This window comes from Neopsephotus bourkii, unplaced genomic scaffold, assembly GCF_033783945.1.
Source record: "Neopsephotus bourkii isolate Nb327-2 ecotype Australia unplaced genomic scaffold, CSIRO-AGI_Nbou_v1 NB_1083, whole genome shotgun sequence".
Classification (NCBI taxonomy): Eukaryota; Metazoa; Chordata; class Aves; order Psittaciformes; family Psittacidae; genus Neopsephotus; species Neopsephotus bourkii.
In genome coordinates this window covers 165696-183907 of record NW_026901571.1, presented here as the reverse complement: position 1 = coordinate 183907, position 18212 = coordinate 165696, and the positions used below count along the sequence as shown (strand labels likewise).

Sequence of the window (18212 nt, the reverse complement as noted above, 5' to 3'; positions counted from 1 at the left end):
ACTTCTTAAGAGGAAATACACCTTGTGTGAAGGATGAGCAAAATACTTCAACACACAGGAGATGAGGTCCTAACACGTCTGCTATGCAGCACACAGGGATAAACTTTTCCATAGAGTATGTGTAGATGTGTAGTTTATGGCAGTTGGACTGATTGTCAATGATGCTGAGTACCTGTAATTTCCATTGAAGGATTTTGTGGTACATCAGATGACCTTCTTATGCATGAAACATTGCTACACTCGATTAGTTCACTTAGGAAATATTCTGTCAGATAAATCTTTTTATTCTAAACTTTCTCAACCAGTCCGGATGTTAGACGGGAGTGCTGGCTATTTTGTAATGAGTCTGTTTTGCTTCCAGGCAGCTAGTAAAGTGAGAGGTTGAAGTGTTGCAACACAATTTTGATCATTTATGAGTAACTTGGCAAGCACGCCAGTGGTTGTGCTTTTTGTTTGTAATATCTTTTGATCTTTAATGGACAACAATAATAATATATTAAGAGAGCGACATGACCTTGATGCTTCTGAGCACACACAGCTGTTGTGAAAGTGTAATTCTGTTCACACCGTAAGGATCGTCTCACTAAACACCTCAACAGGTATGTACTGAATTATTGGGCCTTTCAAGAATCCTGAACCTGTAAGATTTCACATTTCAAATTGTTTGGTAGCAAACATTGCCATCAGATACCAGTTCCACATTTAACCTGAGTATTTGCTCACAGTCGGCTATCCTGCCTCCCCAAATGCCATCTCTGCATTGACATTTTTTATGCATTCCACAGTGATGACAAATTGTTTTCAGACTGTAACTTTGGATTAAGTATGCAAAAGGCATGTTTGCCACTGCCAACAAACCAATAATTCTCACTAACATCTTCAGAGTTACAACATTTATAAAGTTGCAAAGTGGAGTAAACAAACCATCTGTTTGGCTTTACCGTATATGTCATGCTCTCTTATTAGCATATTACGATTCATTTAGTAAACAAATTTGGTGATTTCGTTCATGTCAAAGTTAGAGGGAGCTTGAAGATGATTAACATTCCTGGGACAGGCACATTAATACATTGCTTCCTCTGCAAAGTTAAATGGCTTCTCAGGAGAATCACCCCTTGTTGACAAGATGAGACTGTCAATTTTGTTTGCCTGCCACATTAGGGGCCATAAGGGGATGGGAAGCTCTGAGAAAGAGGAGCCGTGTAGGCAGCATAATTCACTGCGAATTGAAAAAAGAAGTCTAATTCTGATAAATGGTCGACCCCAATACATCCTACCTGTTATTACAACAGACGTGCTGTATCTGTGCAGTAAATTAGTTAAACCCCTAAAGAGTTTGATGGGAGCTTATCTTCAAGTGAATAATTTGAGTGTAGAGGGAGCTGTCTTCGTGACCAGTGTGAGTGATTTGTTTCATATTGAAAGGTATTGAAACGACTGGGCTCCACATCTTTAATTTGCAAGAACTTGCTTGTCCTTTATTTCCTGTATTTAATAAGCACTGTTTTTTTTTTTCACTTTTTTAATAGGTGCTGAACTGTATTTTACCTTTTGGATTTTCTTCCTATGAAAGGTTAATATTTTTCAGATTCTATGCAATTTAAAAGCTCAAGAACTGATGTTATTACCCAAACTGTTCATGTAGAAATGCTGTGGTTTCATTGGCTAGTACAGTGTTTTGTCTTCATTTATTGTTCTAACATGTAACGCCTATCCCTACTTTTCCCCTTCCATTTAGAGGCAAACTAAACATGATGAAATATATGGAAGTGGTACGTCACAGGCTGAAACCTTGGCTCTGTTCAGATAAACGGGAATTTTATAATTTTGGTCAGATGAGGATTTCAAACCTTTATTATTTTTGCTTAGATTTACAGATTATTTTTTTTTTATTTTTAACTACAAACAAACAAGCAAACAAAACTGTGTCAAAGCCTGCTGATAGAGTGGCAAAATTAGAACAAAAATTAACTGAGAAAATAATTTCTTTTACAGTTTCCATTACTAATTAAATTCCGGGAACTGTTTTATTGTTGGTTCTATTAAGTAAATGTGGAAAATTATTGCTGCTTCCTTCTTGAAGGAATATCAGAATTAGGGCCACATCTTTTCTCATAAGTATGTACATTGTTGTATTTAGCCAGAGTCTTACTTTCTGATTTTAGCTGCATGAAACCCCGCACTTTCATTCTGCAGAGATTTTGAAAAGCATAAAATTCTGGTTTTACTTTCTGTTCTGTTCACATATTCTGAGCCTTTCTATGAGCTTCAGGCTTAAATAAGCAGGAAAGGAACATGAAATGGAGGTAAGACCACAATACTTTGCCGAAATTTTTTAAACAAACCTATAAATCTTAATTGACAGCCTTTGACGTGGAAAGAAACAAAGAGAACTTTGCTTTAACATTTAATTATAGTAAAAATGTAGGCTGAATACTAAGTTGAAGATAGGGGTGGAAAAAGTCTCATGGGAGGAATAACTAAAGTTTCCTTGTTTATGATATTTTAAAACAGATTGGCAGTGCTTAGTTTTAGACTAAATATAGCAGAAGGATACCTTGTATGGAGTCTGTACAACCTGAGCAGTTACTTCAGTATCCAACTTCAAGAACAGGTTTACCAATCTGTACATAAACCATCAGACAAATGTGTCCTGCCTTTGATTTTGTAGTAGCATATTCTTAAAACTGCTGAAGATTGTGTGGTTTCATGTTTTGTAAACCAATGGAGCTTCTGCCTTCTTAAAAAAAAAACAAAAAACACTAAAACAACCCCAAACAAATCTACTATTACCTGAAAGAACAGAATTTAACAGAAAATAATTTCATATTGATTTTTAATGCATTAAGTCTCCAAACATAATTTTAATGCATTACTTAATGCTGGGATCGCTTATTGTATCAAAGAAAAGCTGCCGAAGACTGATGGCCCCCTGCTGTGACCTGTCTGTGATTTCTCTGCAGTGTTAGAATGACAGGGTTGGGTGGTATTACTTTGGCAAATAGTGTATTTGCCAGAAAGTGCCTTTTCAGAACATTTAAGTAAAACAGATTGGGATACTGATTTATTTGGAAACATAGGGAAAAAAGGTGTGGCAGGATAGAACTAGAAATGTGGGAAATAATTCACTTTGGAATTTTAATGAACAGTACAATGGGCTTTGATGTTTGAGTGAGATTTCCATCAGGGAACTTTGTCACTTACACCCAGCCAACAAGGAGCAAGAGGCCAATAGCTAGGCCATTTAACTGAGACATTGGTTGGCTTGGCCTTTCTGTCTGACAGCATCAGGGACTGGAAAATGGGTTTCCTGAGGCCCTAACCGACGGCCCGAACAATTAGGCTGCTGCTTCATTCTCCTCTCTTTTTCTCGTATGCTCTTAATATTTAAGTGTAATCATATTTTCTGTTTCTAAAAAGTTGAGAAAATAATGCTTAATGTTTCACTTTCAACAGCCTGCCCTGTCCCAAACTGTGAACAACACATTCCACCCAATTTTTCATGCAGTTAGTTCTGTGCTCCGTATAATACTTGAATTTAAATAAACAGGGTACTCTTTATCATCGAAATTCCTCAACTCTACTGTGCACATCAGAGATGAGGCTTGCCCTTGTGCAGATAGGCGTGCAGGCACAGGTGCGTCCGAAGTTGGCCTGGAGTCATGCATAGAATTCATGCCAGTTCCTTTGCCAGAACAAATTCTACTCTCTGATACATTTCTTCTCACTCACTTCAGAAAGAAATAAGAAGACTGGCTAAATAAAAATAAACTAAAATAAAGCAGCCATTTCATTTTTCTTTGCAACAAATGGATAGTAAATTAAGAAAACCAGATTTATTGCCAGTGTAGAAATAAACTGCCCAGTCTGGATTTATGAGCTGTGTAAATGGCATGTTCGTTTAATTGACCATATTTCCTAGGTCTTCTGTTGATGCATAGTGCATCTCTCACTATAGGAGCTTGCTAGGTGGGGTGGAACTGACAATGAATTCTAATTATGGAAGAATACTTCTGTGAACTTCACAACAGCAGGCAAATGTTACCTACCACCACTGGGATCATACCCACAGTCAGAGATCTGCTGTAGTCACTGTAGTGCTCTGCATTGGGCTGCCACTGAAACTCCTGTCTGAAAGGGCAGTGGTGAATTGGGAGGTGATATATCCTTGCCACTTGGCCCAAACTACAGATTTCGTATGTGTCATCATATGGATGGATCAATAAGGATCTTATTAGGTCAAATATTTTATGTTTTCTATACATATATATACCTCTGCCATCCACTGAGGTTCTTCAAGGTTCTTTCCCTGCAGATACAGCAGCAAGTGCAGTGTAAAGGACACCAGATATGGTCTTAAATTAGCTACCTCAGGTATAAGGACTAATGGAGCCACAGCAAGCTGAAGCTCATCTGGTTTTGGCATACCTTGCTTCATGATTTTTCAACTGTTTAATGGCAGTGCTTGTGCAGTGGCAGAAATCATTCTGTCCAAGCTGTGCCTCAGCTTACTCATGGAACATTGGTAATGTACCTGGGAGCAGTATTCAGAGAAGAAAATGGTAGCATTTAAATCACATCGGGGAAAAGAACAGGTGTAGCAAGAAACTGTAGGTGCTGTGGGGAGGAGCAGATGAACATAAGACAAGGTGGCTAGCATTGGCTGATAGCTAGTAGTGGGCTTGTTAGGATTTGAGAGTGAAAAAGCAGGGGAGAAGTAGTTGGATTAGGATAGAATATTTCAATTTGGTTTGGAGAAGGGGATCTGGGAACTACTGGAAAAAGTTCACATGATTGAATAAGTACATTAAAAAAAAAAAAAGCAAGGAAGATCAGCACTTTATGAGAGGAGGAAAAAATAGTCACATTTATAAAGAGAAAACATAATTTGGGATGGGCCAATATTTGTGATGCTAGATTTTTCTTCTCGTCTTTCTTTCTGCTGTTTGCAGCTACTTGGTCAGACTACACGTTGGCAATACTCTTCTGCCTTTGCATCTGAATAATAGCCTTCATAGCTTCATCGCAAGTCATGCTTCATTTCTGCCCCTAAGCTAAACCCTATTCTATCTGGCAATTGTCAGTGCTTGCCTTTTCCCAGAAAGTGTCTCTTTATAAACTTCCGTGTCTGTATTACTCCTCTTTCTAGCCTGCTTTTATTCATACTCTTCTTCCTTAGTTCCATTTTTTTGATTATGGATCCATTTTTTGTAGCTGTCCTTACATACATGGGCATGTTCCTCCTACACATAACTTTTCACAAAGAAACCTTGGGAATGCTGCTCTCAATCCTGAAAAATACCATCTCTATACAGGGCACCGTAGAAGCAGCACCTTGCACAGTATACTCAGTCTGCACCTCATGGTGCAATGCTACATTTAGTTGTTTAGCAGATGGAAAAGGGGTGTAGGGTCAGTTTCCAAGCAGTCTAGACTGGTGCATCTATGAAAATATACTTTTCCTTCCTTTTTATCCCAACAATCATTCCACTACTGGACATGTGAATTACTCGTATCTTCAGCGCACAGTATTTTTAATTCTGAGGTTTTAGCCTCTGTGACTTTGGTTTTGTTACAAGATTTCAAAACTTGATGTTGAAATAAATGAACATTTTCTCACAATTTCTTCCTCCCATCCATACCAGGATGTTTTTGCATATGATATTTAGGGAGAGTATTAAACGCAAGTGAAATAGATTAAGAAATGAATGTAAAAGAATCAATTCTTTTGAACTGTGGTTGCATAATGGAAATCGACTGCTATGAATGAACCTATGTTCAGAAGTTATGAACAGCAGAGCTAATGCACTGCCATGAGTTCATCTTTATTATTGCATTACACCTGAATCAATTGATAAAGTAGCTTCTTTTTAAGGCTAGGAATGGCACTTAATTGAATAAAAGTCAATGTAATTATATTAGGAGAATCCAACAGTACTGCTGACAGCGGAAAAGGGACACTACTGAGCAGAGTGCCAGAACTGGTCCGCACATTTCTGCACATCGTTTGTCTGACAGATATTATGGGCTGGTACATGCTTTAACTAGATTACTGATTGCCACTGCTGTAAGTGAGAATTGAATAAGAGAAGCATCTCTTCTTATCAGAGCATCAGCAGGGTTTTCATCCTTACACTGGTCTTTCTCAGAATGGCCTCTGTCCATCTGGGGCTCAGTGGCCCTCTTTAATGTGGTAATTTATTCTTATCTCTTCATTCAGTGAATGCTGGAGTTATTTTCATTGCATGCCTGGCTGCTGTTTTTCTCAGCAGCAAACCAAGGAAATAGGAACACAGATGCATGGAAAAAGTTACAGTTATCCTGACTAGTTTCTACACTGCAGCAAATTCCTGTACCAGGGAGTGAGGGAGAGAAATCAGAAAAAATAAACACATGAGCACTTTATGAGTAGTCTGCAGTTAGCATTATGATGATAAGCACAAATGTGCTTTTATGTCTTGTAATAATGCTGGTCAGTGTGGACAGGCCTTCACAGTAAGCATTTCCTGTACTGCACTTAGCAACTTTACATGGAACTGTGTGCCATCTGACACCAGCAAGGCAGGGACTGCCAGGACTACTGTTTATCATTCATGTATGTGTGCACTGCATGCATCTGCTCAAAACTCATTTGTGGATGATAACGGGGATGCTGTGAATTTGCTTTGATTAATTTGCTTTATGTTTTTCATATTGTGTGTTTGAGTCAGTTTCCATCAGGACAACAGTGTAAGTGAGGTTACAACTGACAAAAATACAGTTTCACAGTCAAGACTTTTTTAGAAAGTCTGTATTTTATTGGTTTCAGATATTTTTTTATTTTTTTTTAAACACGTTATGTCTGGACTGGAATGTGAATTTGTTCTCTCTCTCTCCTCCCTCCCCCCCCCCCTTTCTTTCTCTTTTCTCCTCTTTTCTCTCTCTCTCTTTTGTGATCTCAATTTAGCAAAAGATTAGAAAGCTGATCTTATCACAAGGTAAGCTCAGCCTTCCTAAGCGCAGTGTGACAATATGCATAATTACACTTCTGCTCCCTAAAAAAGCAATGGTGCTATACTTATTTGTGTGAAAAAAGTATTTCCCATGTGGGAGGAAAACAAGGAATACTCTCCACTTTTTCCACCCTTGCCCATACCTCTCAACTGTTTCTCATTAGGAGAGAAATTTTCCATTCTAGACCCTCCCTTACCAGAATAATTGCATCCCAAGCAGACATGATTCAATTAGACTGCAGCTCAGTATCAGTTTTATGTCAGAGAACAGTTACCTGCATTTGCAGGTGAGTGGGACAGATCACTTCTATTGCTGTGTTCTGTATTTATTCCCAAATGTCATGTGCAAAAGACAGATGAATCACAAAGAAAGTGATAGAAAATTATAGAAATTAACTCCACATCAATTTAATCTTTCCATATTTGCATTTTCCTTACTCATCTGCATTGTACTGCTCTACCCTATTTGAGACTTCAGTTGGTTGAGAGATATGTTTCAAAGGGTTTGTTAAAACAAAAGCTTTCAAGGAAATTTTGCTAATAGCTATTGTTCTCCTTTCCCCTCCTGTTCCTTTGTGGGTTTTTTTGGGGGAAGGGGGGTTGGTTTTTTTTTTGTTGTTGTTGGTTGGGTTTTGTTTGTTTTTACTGTAGGATCTGAATGTCTGTAAAATATTTGATCCTTGTTGTGCCTTCCCTTGCCAATTGTATACCTGGTGCTTTTTTGCAAATTAAAGTATTCCTATGTTAAAACTCTCTCTTTCTCTCTCTCTCTCTCTCTCTTTTCCTTCCCCTTACACCCCCCTTTCCCCCCTTCTTTTCCCTCCTACATTTGGGCTCTGATCTGCAATTTATAATGGGCAGACAGACTGGTGAGTCTGCATGTTGTAAATTGCGGGTTTGGGTCCTTAGCTTGCAAATAATGTTATGCAGTAGAACTTCGCTAATTGTTTCTTTACTGACTTGAAAATCCAGTCACCTTCCAAAGAAACTGAGTAAATATTTGTTGTTTCCTCAGCAATAGTGCACATTCTGAATACTGAACCCTAAAGTTTTCTAATACTGAAAACTTTATACTGATTTCTCCTTATTAAGCACTTTGACAAGACGAGCATGTTCTGTGGTCAGAGGTCTTTGATGTCTGTCATGTTGTTTGTTCGTTGCATTGCTAATTCAGAAAATGCTGTTTTTCAAAGAGGATTTCCTGACACTACTGCAAATCAGTGAGGTTCTACTGCAATGGGTGAATAAAGCTGATGTCAAAAGTGGAGTTTAGAATACAACATTTAAAATAATAGGCTGCTTTACGCAGTTACTAACCCAAAGGCTTACATTTTGTTTGCAAGCATAGAACTTTATTTCTTGAGAGCAAGGGCCTAGATTATGTAAAACACTTGAGAATATTTCAACTTGCAGCTTTTGGAATCTGCTCCAAACCACTGATGTCAGTGACAGCTTTTCCAGTGTCTCTTGAGCACCCATGTTGACTTCAGCATATACCTAAACCAAAGGTCATGCTCAAGAGTTTTAATTGATTTGGGGCAAAATTCTCATTGCCATTAGTAGGGTCTTTTTGCTGGAAATTACACTACTTGAGTCACTGAGCACTGCATTGGACACCCAACTGGGAAAAGTACAGGGAGGAGTGGCTGTGTCCTCCGAGAAGGATGGAACCAGTGACTTTGGCTAAAATTTTAGGAAACTTACACGTAGATTTCAGAGACTTGTTCTTCTAAACCCTTCAAGTCTTTTCCCTCTTGGTTTGGCCCAATTCTGAATCCCTTTATACCAGAATTAAATTATCAGAATCAGGACCTCTGACTATGTATCATTCAGTTACCTTTATTTTTTCTCTCCTTATATATTCCACTTACACAGTTATGTAAGTACCTACATATATATATAGATATAAAATATATAAGGATATGAATATAGAGACAGACATAGATACAAACACACACAGATGCTGCATATACTAATAATATTTTCTCTTGAAGCAAGGCTTTTAGGAAGGCCAGCAGGGATTCAGAAACCAAGAAAGCATTTTGCATTTGCTGCTAGTGCAATTTATTATTTTTTAAATATCAAATAAAAGGGTTGTAGCTGCTGCTGGGACTAATGTTGAGGAGCAGTAGCTGAAAAGAAAAAAAATATGGGGGTGTGGGGCTTGTTTTGGATTGGTTTTATGTTGAAATTTGTTCACATAACAAGATTGAATTTTCCAAGAAACATGGATTGGGGATATTTTTATGATAGATTATTGATAAATCAGACTTTGGATTTGGTGCTTGATGGCTGTACATTTAATCAAAAATAACATATGTTTTTCCTTTTCTCCCTTCCTTCTTCCTTTCTCAGACACAGTGCTAACATAAACCTGCACCGTAAACTGTTGACCAAAGAACTGGATGACATGGGCCTGGACACCTCACAGCCTTCTCTTAGCAAGGACCTCCGTGATGAATTTTTGGTGAAGATATATGGCGCTCAGCATCAGATGGGGCTTGACATAAGGGAAGACACCTCCTCACCTGCTGGTACTGAGGATTCCCATATGAATGGGTACGGCAGGGGCATATCAGAAGACTATATGGTCCTAGACCTGAGCACCACCTCCAGCATCCAGTCCAGCAGCAGTATTCATTCCTCAAGAGAATCAGATGCAGGAAGCGATGAGGGCATTCTCCTGGATGACATCGATGGGGCAAGTGACAGTGGGGAATCTGCCCACAAAGCAGATGCTCCTGCCTTAGCTGTAGGTATGGGCACTGATGTCCCAGGATCCCTCATGTTCAACAGTGTTTCGGTGAGCAACGGTGGGATAATGTGTAACATTTGCCACAAAATGTACAGCAACAAGGGGACCCTAAGAGTGCACTATAAAACAGTGCACTTGCGAGAAATGCACAAATGCAAAGTCCCCGGGTGCAACATGATGTTCTCCTCTGTCCGTAGCCGAAACCGGCACAGTCAGAACCCCAATCTGCATAAAAACATTCCTTTTGCTTCAGTAGATTAGTTCAAAGATGGACACAGCATAATGCCAGCTCTCAGAGAGGGCCCACCACATCTGAACTGCCATATACAGTGTCCCTTTATATATATATATATAAATATACATATATATATAATCATTTTCTTTTCTAACAAAAGAAAGAAACACCAGGTGCTTTTTTCCCCTTTGTTGGTTGTTGGGTTGTTTTGTTGTTTTTTTTTTTTTTTTACATTTTATTTGGGATAGAAAGAAAAAGGTGGGATCTTTAATTTGGGAGAACATGCCCTTCACAAAAAAAGCCAACAAAACCAAGAAATAAACCCACAGAAAACTTGCAGTTGTCCCTAGTTCTATTAGAATGTTCTTGGTCATCTCCAAAAGGACAGTTTGTTTTACTCATGACTTTTGCCTGAAAAAAGAATGAAAAACGACAACAACAAAAAAAAAAGCAAACAAACAAAAAGAGAAAAAAAATATCTACTTAGTTGTCTTTGTGTCTTCTAAGCATTGGGGATAACGTTCTACTAAGCATGGCTGTTACACTTGTATATATATATTGAGCCTTGACAGGCCTATGATGTAAAACAATTGTATTGATGGTGGTTTAACTCTTATTTCTTTGCTTACTTTTTACAGTTACATTCAGCTGTTAGATAAACAGGAAAAATAGTTTGCTGGCTAGTCCTACTCATTTATGTTAGCTTTAATGCACATTTTTAAAAGAACCACGGTCTTGTTTTAACTACCTGCTAGATATAAGTAATACAGAGGTGCTGGCATGCTTTACAGTACCTGATCTAATACAGTTTTTTTGTCTTGTACTTACATAAATCCAGTCATGCACTTTTTCGTACACTACAAGGGGATGTGTAATAATATCCATGCTTTTTTTTTTTTCCTTAAACTATTGCCATATTTTCAGTAAGTGTCTTTAAAAAATACACTTAGATAAAAGTGGTCTGGTCAGTATGAGGGCATGAATGCCAAACAAAGAGTGTTAGTGTTTAGTGTTAATACAAAAGTGCCAACTTTGCACACATTTTGAAAAAAAAAAAAAAGTAGTTATTCACCATTACCACAGTTGTAGTTTTTGGACTACAGGAAAAAATACATGGGAGGGAAAAAAGATAAAGTGAAACACAGAAATCTTGGTGCTTTTGTCAAGTGCCAATTATTACTAGAAACAATAGTGCATCCTCATTCCTTATAGAGTACATTACATAAAAGAAAAAAGAAAGAATTGTTTCATGTGAATCAGTGGAAAGTTTTTTCTTTTGTCAAACATGCATAATATTTGGGGATATAAATGCTGATACTACTTGTCACAGAACAAAGATGAATATAATTTTGTGTGCTTCTTACGGCCTGGATTTTTTGTGGTGTTTAAAAAAAAAATACAAAAAGAACAGGGAAATAATGTTATCTATGTTGTTCTGTAAAGTTGTCTTTTTTGCAACAGAGATTGCTGTAGTATGATTAAGGCATGTTTTATAGAAGCAATCAAAAGAAATTAATGGCAGAAGCACTTAGAAGCTCTGAAAACATACGCTTTTTATTGGGTAACTTTCCCTTTGGATAAAATTAGGGTCCAGGAAAAAAAAAAGGATCTCTAATTGTGTTAATATTTTGTGTTTCACCAACATGGTTTGTCAGAAAATAAAAAAAGTCCAAGAAGGATAGCAAGAAAGAGAGTAAGAATGGACAGGGAGAAAGAGCAAGCAGCTGAGAAATGCAGAGAGAAAAAGAGGCTGTCCTCTGAATCTTTTGTTTCTGGTGTTTACACGTTACTGGAGCTGGTAAACCACACTGGCAGCCTGAGTTACCACAACATACTGACTGAATGATGGTATTTACTTAAGTTCAGTCTACAGCCAAAACCATTTGGGTGTGTGTTGTAGACTCTTTTCTTTACAAAACCAATAACAATAACAAAGCAAAAACAAACAAACAAACAAACAAACAAAACCACAAGGGATATTTCAGTGTACAATAAAATATGCCTTCAGTGAGAATGTGTTCCTTTTCTGTGTTGCTGACCCAGAACATTATTCTTCTTAGCCAAGAGTCAGAAATGCTCCACTGTTTCAGCTTGTTTTGATTTGCTGTGCATTTTGATTATTCTTACCTTTATGTCCACTTGACTACTTAACTCATGTTTTCTAGAGGAAACTCTTAATATGGATGTCCTCATTTTTAGTACTCTTTATGCATTTCAGTATTCTTGTTTCCAAAGGTAGGAATCAATAGCTAATAAATCAGTGTTTGCAGTTGTAGAAAATAAAAGAAAAATCTTTCTAAATGAATTCTCACTATGTTCTTATGGATTACAAGCCTGATAATTTTTTTGATGCTGTACACTGATGAAGCCCGGGAAACATTTGTGGATCCCACAGAAACTGTAAGGAAAATTTACCTTCTGATTAACAAAAAAAGAAACTTTATAGTGAAAAGCTGTAGCAGTTTCACACACCTTTTTCTTCCATCTTTTTATTTTTCTTCAAACTCTCAGCTACTTTGCCTTGTTAAATTGAGTGGAGAGATCTGCTTTGCTTTGGTTTACGTTGTACAAGCTCAGTGTGTTTGTGAGAAAGGGAAATTAGTAAGGGTGCATTCTTCTTAAACACATGGACCTTTGTAGTGTTATCTGTACTGAACTCCCGTCCCTCCTCCCAGGCTATTAAGACAAGGAAGATGCAAAATCTAAAAAAATCCTCAACGAAAATTGAATGGTATCTACAGAAAGAAAATCCCACTGTTTTGTAGTGTGTACGGTATAAATAAATATCATTTTTAATGAAAAACACATTTGAAGTATATAAATAATTCCTCACTGAATGAATCACTGTTCTGCATTCTCATTTCACTCTGTTTCTGTTAGAGGTCAAATGGTTTTGGTAAACTTGTTTGGAAATTTAAACATCGTCAGTAGATAAATTCAGCAGATGAATTACATAAGAAAAAGAAATAATCTGTTTATTACACAGAATGAAACAGACCATTCTGAAATGTAAAGAAGCAGACACAAACCCAAAAAAAAGCATTATAAGCTCTGCAATCCTACTTTTATGATATCCTAAACTTCATTCAAATTTTGCTTGAGCTATGTAGGTGATACCATCTCTGTTTTGTGGACAGAATATTACTCGTTATTTCTAGGTGAATCAAGCAGTTTCTGCAGTGCTAGTGACACTAATGTCAGAATCATTTTTGTATTAGAAGGGCACTTACACTTACATTGAATTGAATGGCATTTCCCTCCTTCCTACTTACCATGAACCTCTATGAAAATCTGTATATATCAGAATTGTTCCTGTGGTGGAGTTTGTATCATCTGAAGTTATCTGAAAAATCCTTAAAAGGGCTGTGTTGTAGAAGTTTGGCTTTACCAGCAGAAAGTAGCATTTCTGGGTGATTTTAGTAGTGATCCAGACTGCAATAAGCATAATGACCAAATATCTCATGTGTCCAGCACATGGCATGGCTGTAGTTGTGTGATGACAAAATATATGTTGTGCAGTTGCTTATGCCATCACAAACCTGCAGGTATCTCTTCAGTTTCCAAATCTTGTCAGTCAAAGGCTTTTTATGAGAATTAGACCAATTTTGAGGAAGAGATTTTTCATTTTATGTGGATTTTGTTCCTTCTTGTTTGTTTCTTACAGTTTTTATGGTCAGTCTTTTCACTTTGTTTCACTGTTTTGTTTATTCAATGTAGTTGTATTTTTCTGTAAATATCAAGAAGTCTTTATCTGCATTTAGGAAATAACTCTTTGTACTGAACCTCCTTTGGGATCAGAACTACTTATCTGGAGGTTGTTAAGCATTTTTCTTAGTTTCGGAGGGGAGGGGGGTGGGTCAGGAAAGCATGTGATACTGGTTAATCACTAGGTATTTTTTGAAAAGCTGTATGAGACAATTTTGAAGGAAAACAGCACAGTCAAAGCACAAAAAAAAGGGGAACCAGGAGTTTTAAAATCGTCAGTGGCTCCTTCTCACTGTTTAGTCATGAGCAGATACATCACTTACCCATCTGCTAAAATACCGCTAATCCTAACATGATCTTCCCCATAAGGGTGCTCCTGTGAGGACTAACTAGCTGGTGCTAGTAAAGAGCTAATTTGAGTCATAACTATTTTTTGCACACTTTATAACATTTAGTCACTTTTTCTGAACTGTAACTCAACCAGGTACATTTCATTATGGCTGAGATTTTAACTTTGCCTCTTAAACTGCAGCTGGCTCCATGGTGACACTGTAGTCATCCACACAACATATAAGCACTCTGTCACTGAGTCCCAACTCAGTTTGACAAAATGTGGAAGATACAGATTAAAAAACCTATTAGCACATAAATACTATGCTTAAAAATCTCTAAAAGGCTTTTCATGACTGAGCGCACAGAATTTGTATGTTTCCTAGGGATCTGTAGATGCTTTACAGAGCAGAAATTGTGCACCATGTTTGCTGTGTGTGTATTTACTTACTTTCCCCCCTCCCTCCCTCCGTCCCTCCCTCCCTTCCTTCCTTCCTTCCTTCCTTCTTCCTGTAAATGGAAGTCTACTTTGTCTGCCTGTTTCAGAAGTTTTCCGTCACCTATGTATGTGTTTCCTATTCCATCCCCCCCAAAAAGGGACAGTTTAGGGAAAACAGCAGAGTCAGGTTCTACGCAGTGAACTTGCTGTCAGGGGTGACCAGCACCTCTTTTGATCTGGTGCAGTGCAGCTAATAGGAAGTGGGGCTACTGCAACCCACTTGAGTTTTCCCTGAGTTTTAGTCTTCAGTTAACACAGTTAAGGATCTAACATGGCTAAGTATATGGGGTAAGAATGTGCCTAAACAACAAGATCAAGAGCTGTGTGGGTATGGGGAAAGCTCAGAAACATAATGATTCAAGGTGTGATCTGTTCCAAAGATAGGAATCAGAGATTTAGTTCAAAAACTTCTCCTTCAATATGTACGATATTTTTAAATGAAAGTGCTTGTTTTGGACCCATTTTCCACACAGTTAGGAATGTCAGCTGTCATCAGAAAACATGACATCTTTTCAGAAATGTATTTATACTCAAATTCTGCAGGAATTTCATGGCATCATCAGTGGCAGGTGAAGGAATAGGGGAGAGAAAGCGATCTAGGAACACACACATGCTGCTCTGAGTTTTGTGTGCCCGTCATGTGAACAGACCTATTACTCCTTCTTCTGTCCCCAGAATGTTTTTGTCAATTTCCTCTTTGGGTTGTGGTAACAAAATTACTCTTTCTATTTCAAAATTGGCGCAAAGGTGTCTGTACTAAGGGCAGGGAGGCAGCAGGAGTTCTCTGTGGGGAAAAGGTGAGTGACAGACACATGACAGCAGCTGGTATATGTCAGTTTCTTATTATTTTTTCTTTGCTACTTGGCTACTTTGCTGCTATAGTAACTCAACAAAACAGTGACTGTAGTGCTACTTCTCTAGATAACCATCAGTGTATCCTGCTGTCGACACATGATGAGTTGGGCTTTTTTCCCTCTCTTGTAGGGACATAAAAGGAACTTTTTACCATACTCATTTCTACTTTATGAACAGTGTAACATCATATGATGGACTGAACCTTTCACCCACATGTTTGCCCAAGTACATGTCTGTTCCAGTCCCATGGTTTCTGTCTCTTCTTGCCAAGCAGCATTATCACTGCCTTTAAAATGGCCTGTAACAGACTGAAGCAGCAACTCTTTTACATAGGTAGTATTATCTTGAATCTGTAGTTAACCAGTCTTATGTAGCTTGTTTTCTCTGGTTTTCATGATGTTGAATGACAGCTTTGATTTTTGGATCAAGATATTGATCATGTATATGCCGATACTGTTGCTGTTGTTTGGCACTGGCACTGAAAGGAAAACAGTTCTGAACCACCAAAGGGTTAAAAAATGGACATGTTTTTGACAAGTCCTCTTGACTTTTGCCAGTATTATTGTTCATTATGATGACACTGTATTTTTTTTAAATAGCAGTTGTAGTTGTCATAAAACTATTTTCCCATTCCTCTCCTTTAAAGTGTGATGTTGTAAATTCATGTGACCTTTCCTGCAAAGAATAAATATTTCTTTTTTTATATAAGATCTCAAGACAAGGCTTGGTTTGTAACAAATAGTGGCCCATTACAAAGCAGGAAAAAAAACCTGAGCTGAGCAGAAAGAAGCTTCAGTTCAATTTCACCTCATATCTTTCTAATAACTTACTTGTCACTTTATTACCTTCCAGTAATGTGAATGCTGCTGACAAGACTGTCACACTAACAGCAGACAACACCCTCTCTTCCTTAGCTCCAGCTCTCCCAGCTACTTATTGCACTGGCCCTGAAGGGACACAAACTAATAGTGTGCTTTCAAGTTCAGCACTTGGCCATCAAATATAAAAGGATGCGTAATTGCCTATTTATCCCCTGTGAAGGGGAAATTGAGTATAAGAACCAGGCTTTCCCTCCCCATACCTTGACACACACACACACATGCACACACACATCTGCAGTGAGTGAAGGGAAGTCCCACCTGGAGCACTTCGATTTGTCTTTGGGAAGCCCAAGGCTGCCACTGGCTGCTCTATCGAGCTATCACACAGACAGTAACAAGACGGCTTCTTAACAAAAGATCAGCTGAGAAATACTGTCTGTGATGGCACTTGTGTCTGCTTATGTAGCAACTAATTGCTTTGTATTGGCATAAGCCATACTGTGCCTGCTAGAAATAGTTGTGTGAATTTGCTTCAGGGCTTGCTGTGTATGCTCCATGGCAAAAAGGATATGCAGTCTTTTTCTGGTTTAGCCTATCCCTTTGCAAATTTTAGGGTAATACCATCCTCTCGGATTTCTGTGATGGATGCCAATTCTAGATATCCTTTCTGCAGTGACAGGAACATCTCCTGCTAACGTCAGTGCGAACCTCTGTAAAGTGTTAGGGAAACATATCTGAAACACAATCTGCTGCCCCCATACAAGGAGAAATTTTTTTCTGATTTATCCCTTCATTTACAAGAACACTGCCAAAAGTACAAGCTCCAGAAGCACTTCTCAGATGAGGCCATCAGGTAAGAAAGATTTTGACAGTGAAGTCGCTTGGAAGCAAATACCATGTTTTAAGAAATTGTAAGTGCATAAAGGCCAGTGTACCTGGCTTCAGCCACTCTCCTTCCTTTTTACTTTATGCTGACTGACTGCTGAATAGCAGTTGAGAACCCAAGTAGGCAGAGGAGCAGCTGAAGCATGCTTTTCCTGGCAGGGTCAGCAGCATTCCTGTGCTGAGATGATACACCAGATCCTTATTAGCCTGTGAGAACTGGGCACTGTGGGCTGCACAGTGTTGGCAGCCAGTGCAGCAGCAAAAAAGGCAAAGACTGGGAGACCTAAATACAGCCATTTTGGTGTTCATTGTTTTCCATATCCTTGGATCAATTCATGGCACTAGTGGGCTGCAGCTCATCATTGTAGGTTCGAGATGCTAATACTATCTCCAGTGCTGTGTGGTAATTTGATGTTTGCTACAATAGAGGTGATGGTACCCATTATAAATATGCTGAGGCTTTTTACCAGTCAAAGGTCACTGATCTTTTCCCTCCTTTTCCTTACAAGTGCATCAGAATCTCTAAGGGTGAAATCAGCAGACAATTTCCTGAGGTCTGTTTGTGTCAGAAGCGTAAAGGCTGAGCCCAAATTCTGCTCCCCTGTCAACTCCATGTGCACATGGTGCTGACAGAGGTGGGAGCAGTTGGATTAGCTGACCTGCAATGATGAGCTTGGGCAGGTCTAAAAGCCTTTCTATACCATTTCTGAGGCTGTCTGTGGAAACCGAGGACTTTCTGATCAAATAAACCGTTTGGGTCATGAGTGTGTGTGTGTGTGTGTGTGTGTGTGTGTGTGTGTGTGTGTGTGTGTGTGTGGAGTGTCAGTGTGTGTGTGAGGCAGACTGAGAGGGAGAAACAGACACAATGTTAGAAAAAAGAGACTTAAAGGTTACAAATGTGCAAAAGATTTCCATCAACTTACCTATCTATATATATGTACTTCCTCTTATGTGCTTCAGAGCATGAGAAGCATGATGTCTGATGTTTACAGAGGTTTATTCAGATGTTCTACAGATTTCATTCACTGCTCCTTTCAAACCTTGGAGAAAAATACTTCAAGAAAATAGAAAAAAAAAACACGTCCAGGGCAATTATATTTCAAGAGAAGAAAGAAAGAGCAAGACTAGCTAAGTG

The 18212-nt window shown here is 38.3% G+C and overlaps 1 protein-coding gene across 1 annotated transcript in view; it reads left to right on the top strand.

Moving 5' to 3' along the window:
• The window catches only part of BNC2 (basonuclin zinc finger protein 2), a 239216-nt gene extending 226929 nt beyond the window's left edge, over positions 1-12287 (top strand). The window contains exon 5 of the mRNA XM_061362155.1: positions 9348-12287. Within this exon, the coding sequence (XP_061218139.1) occupies positions 9348-10008 (661 nt within the window). The 3' untranslated portion in view covers positions 10009-12287. The remainder of the gene's footprint in view (positions 1-9347) is intronic.
• Positions 12288-18212: the final 5925 nt, after the last annotated feature.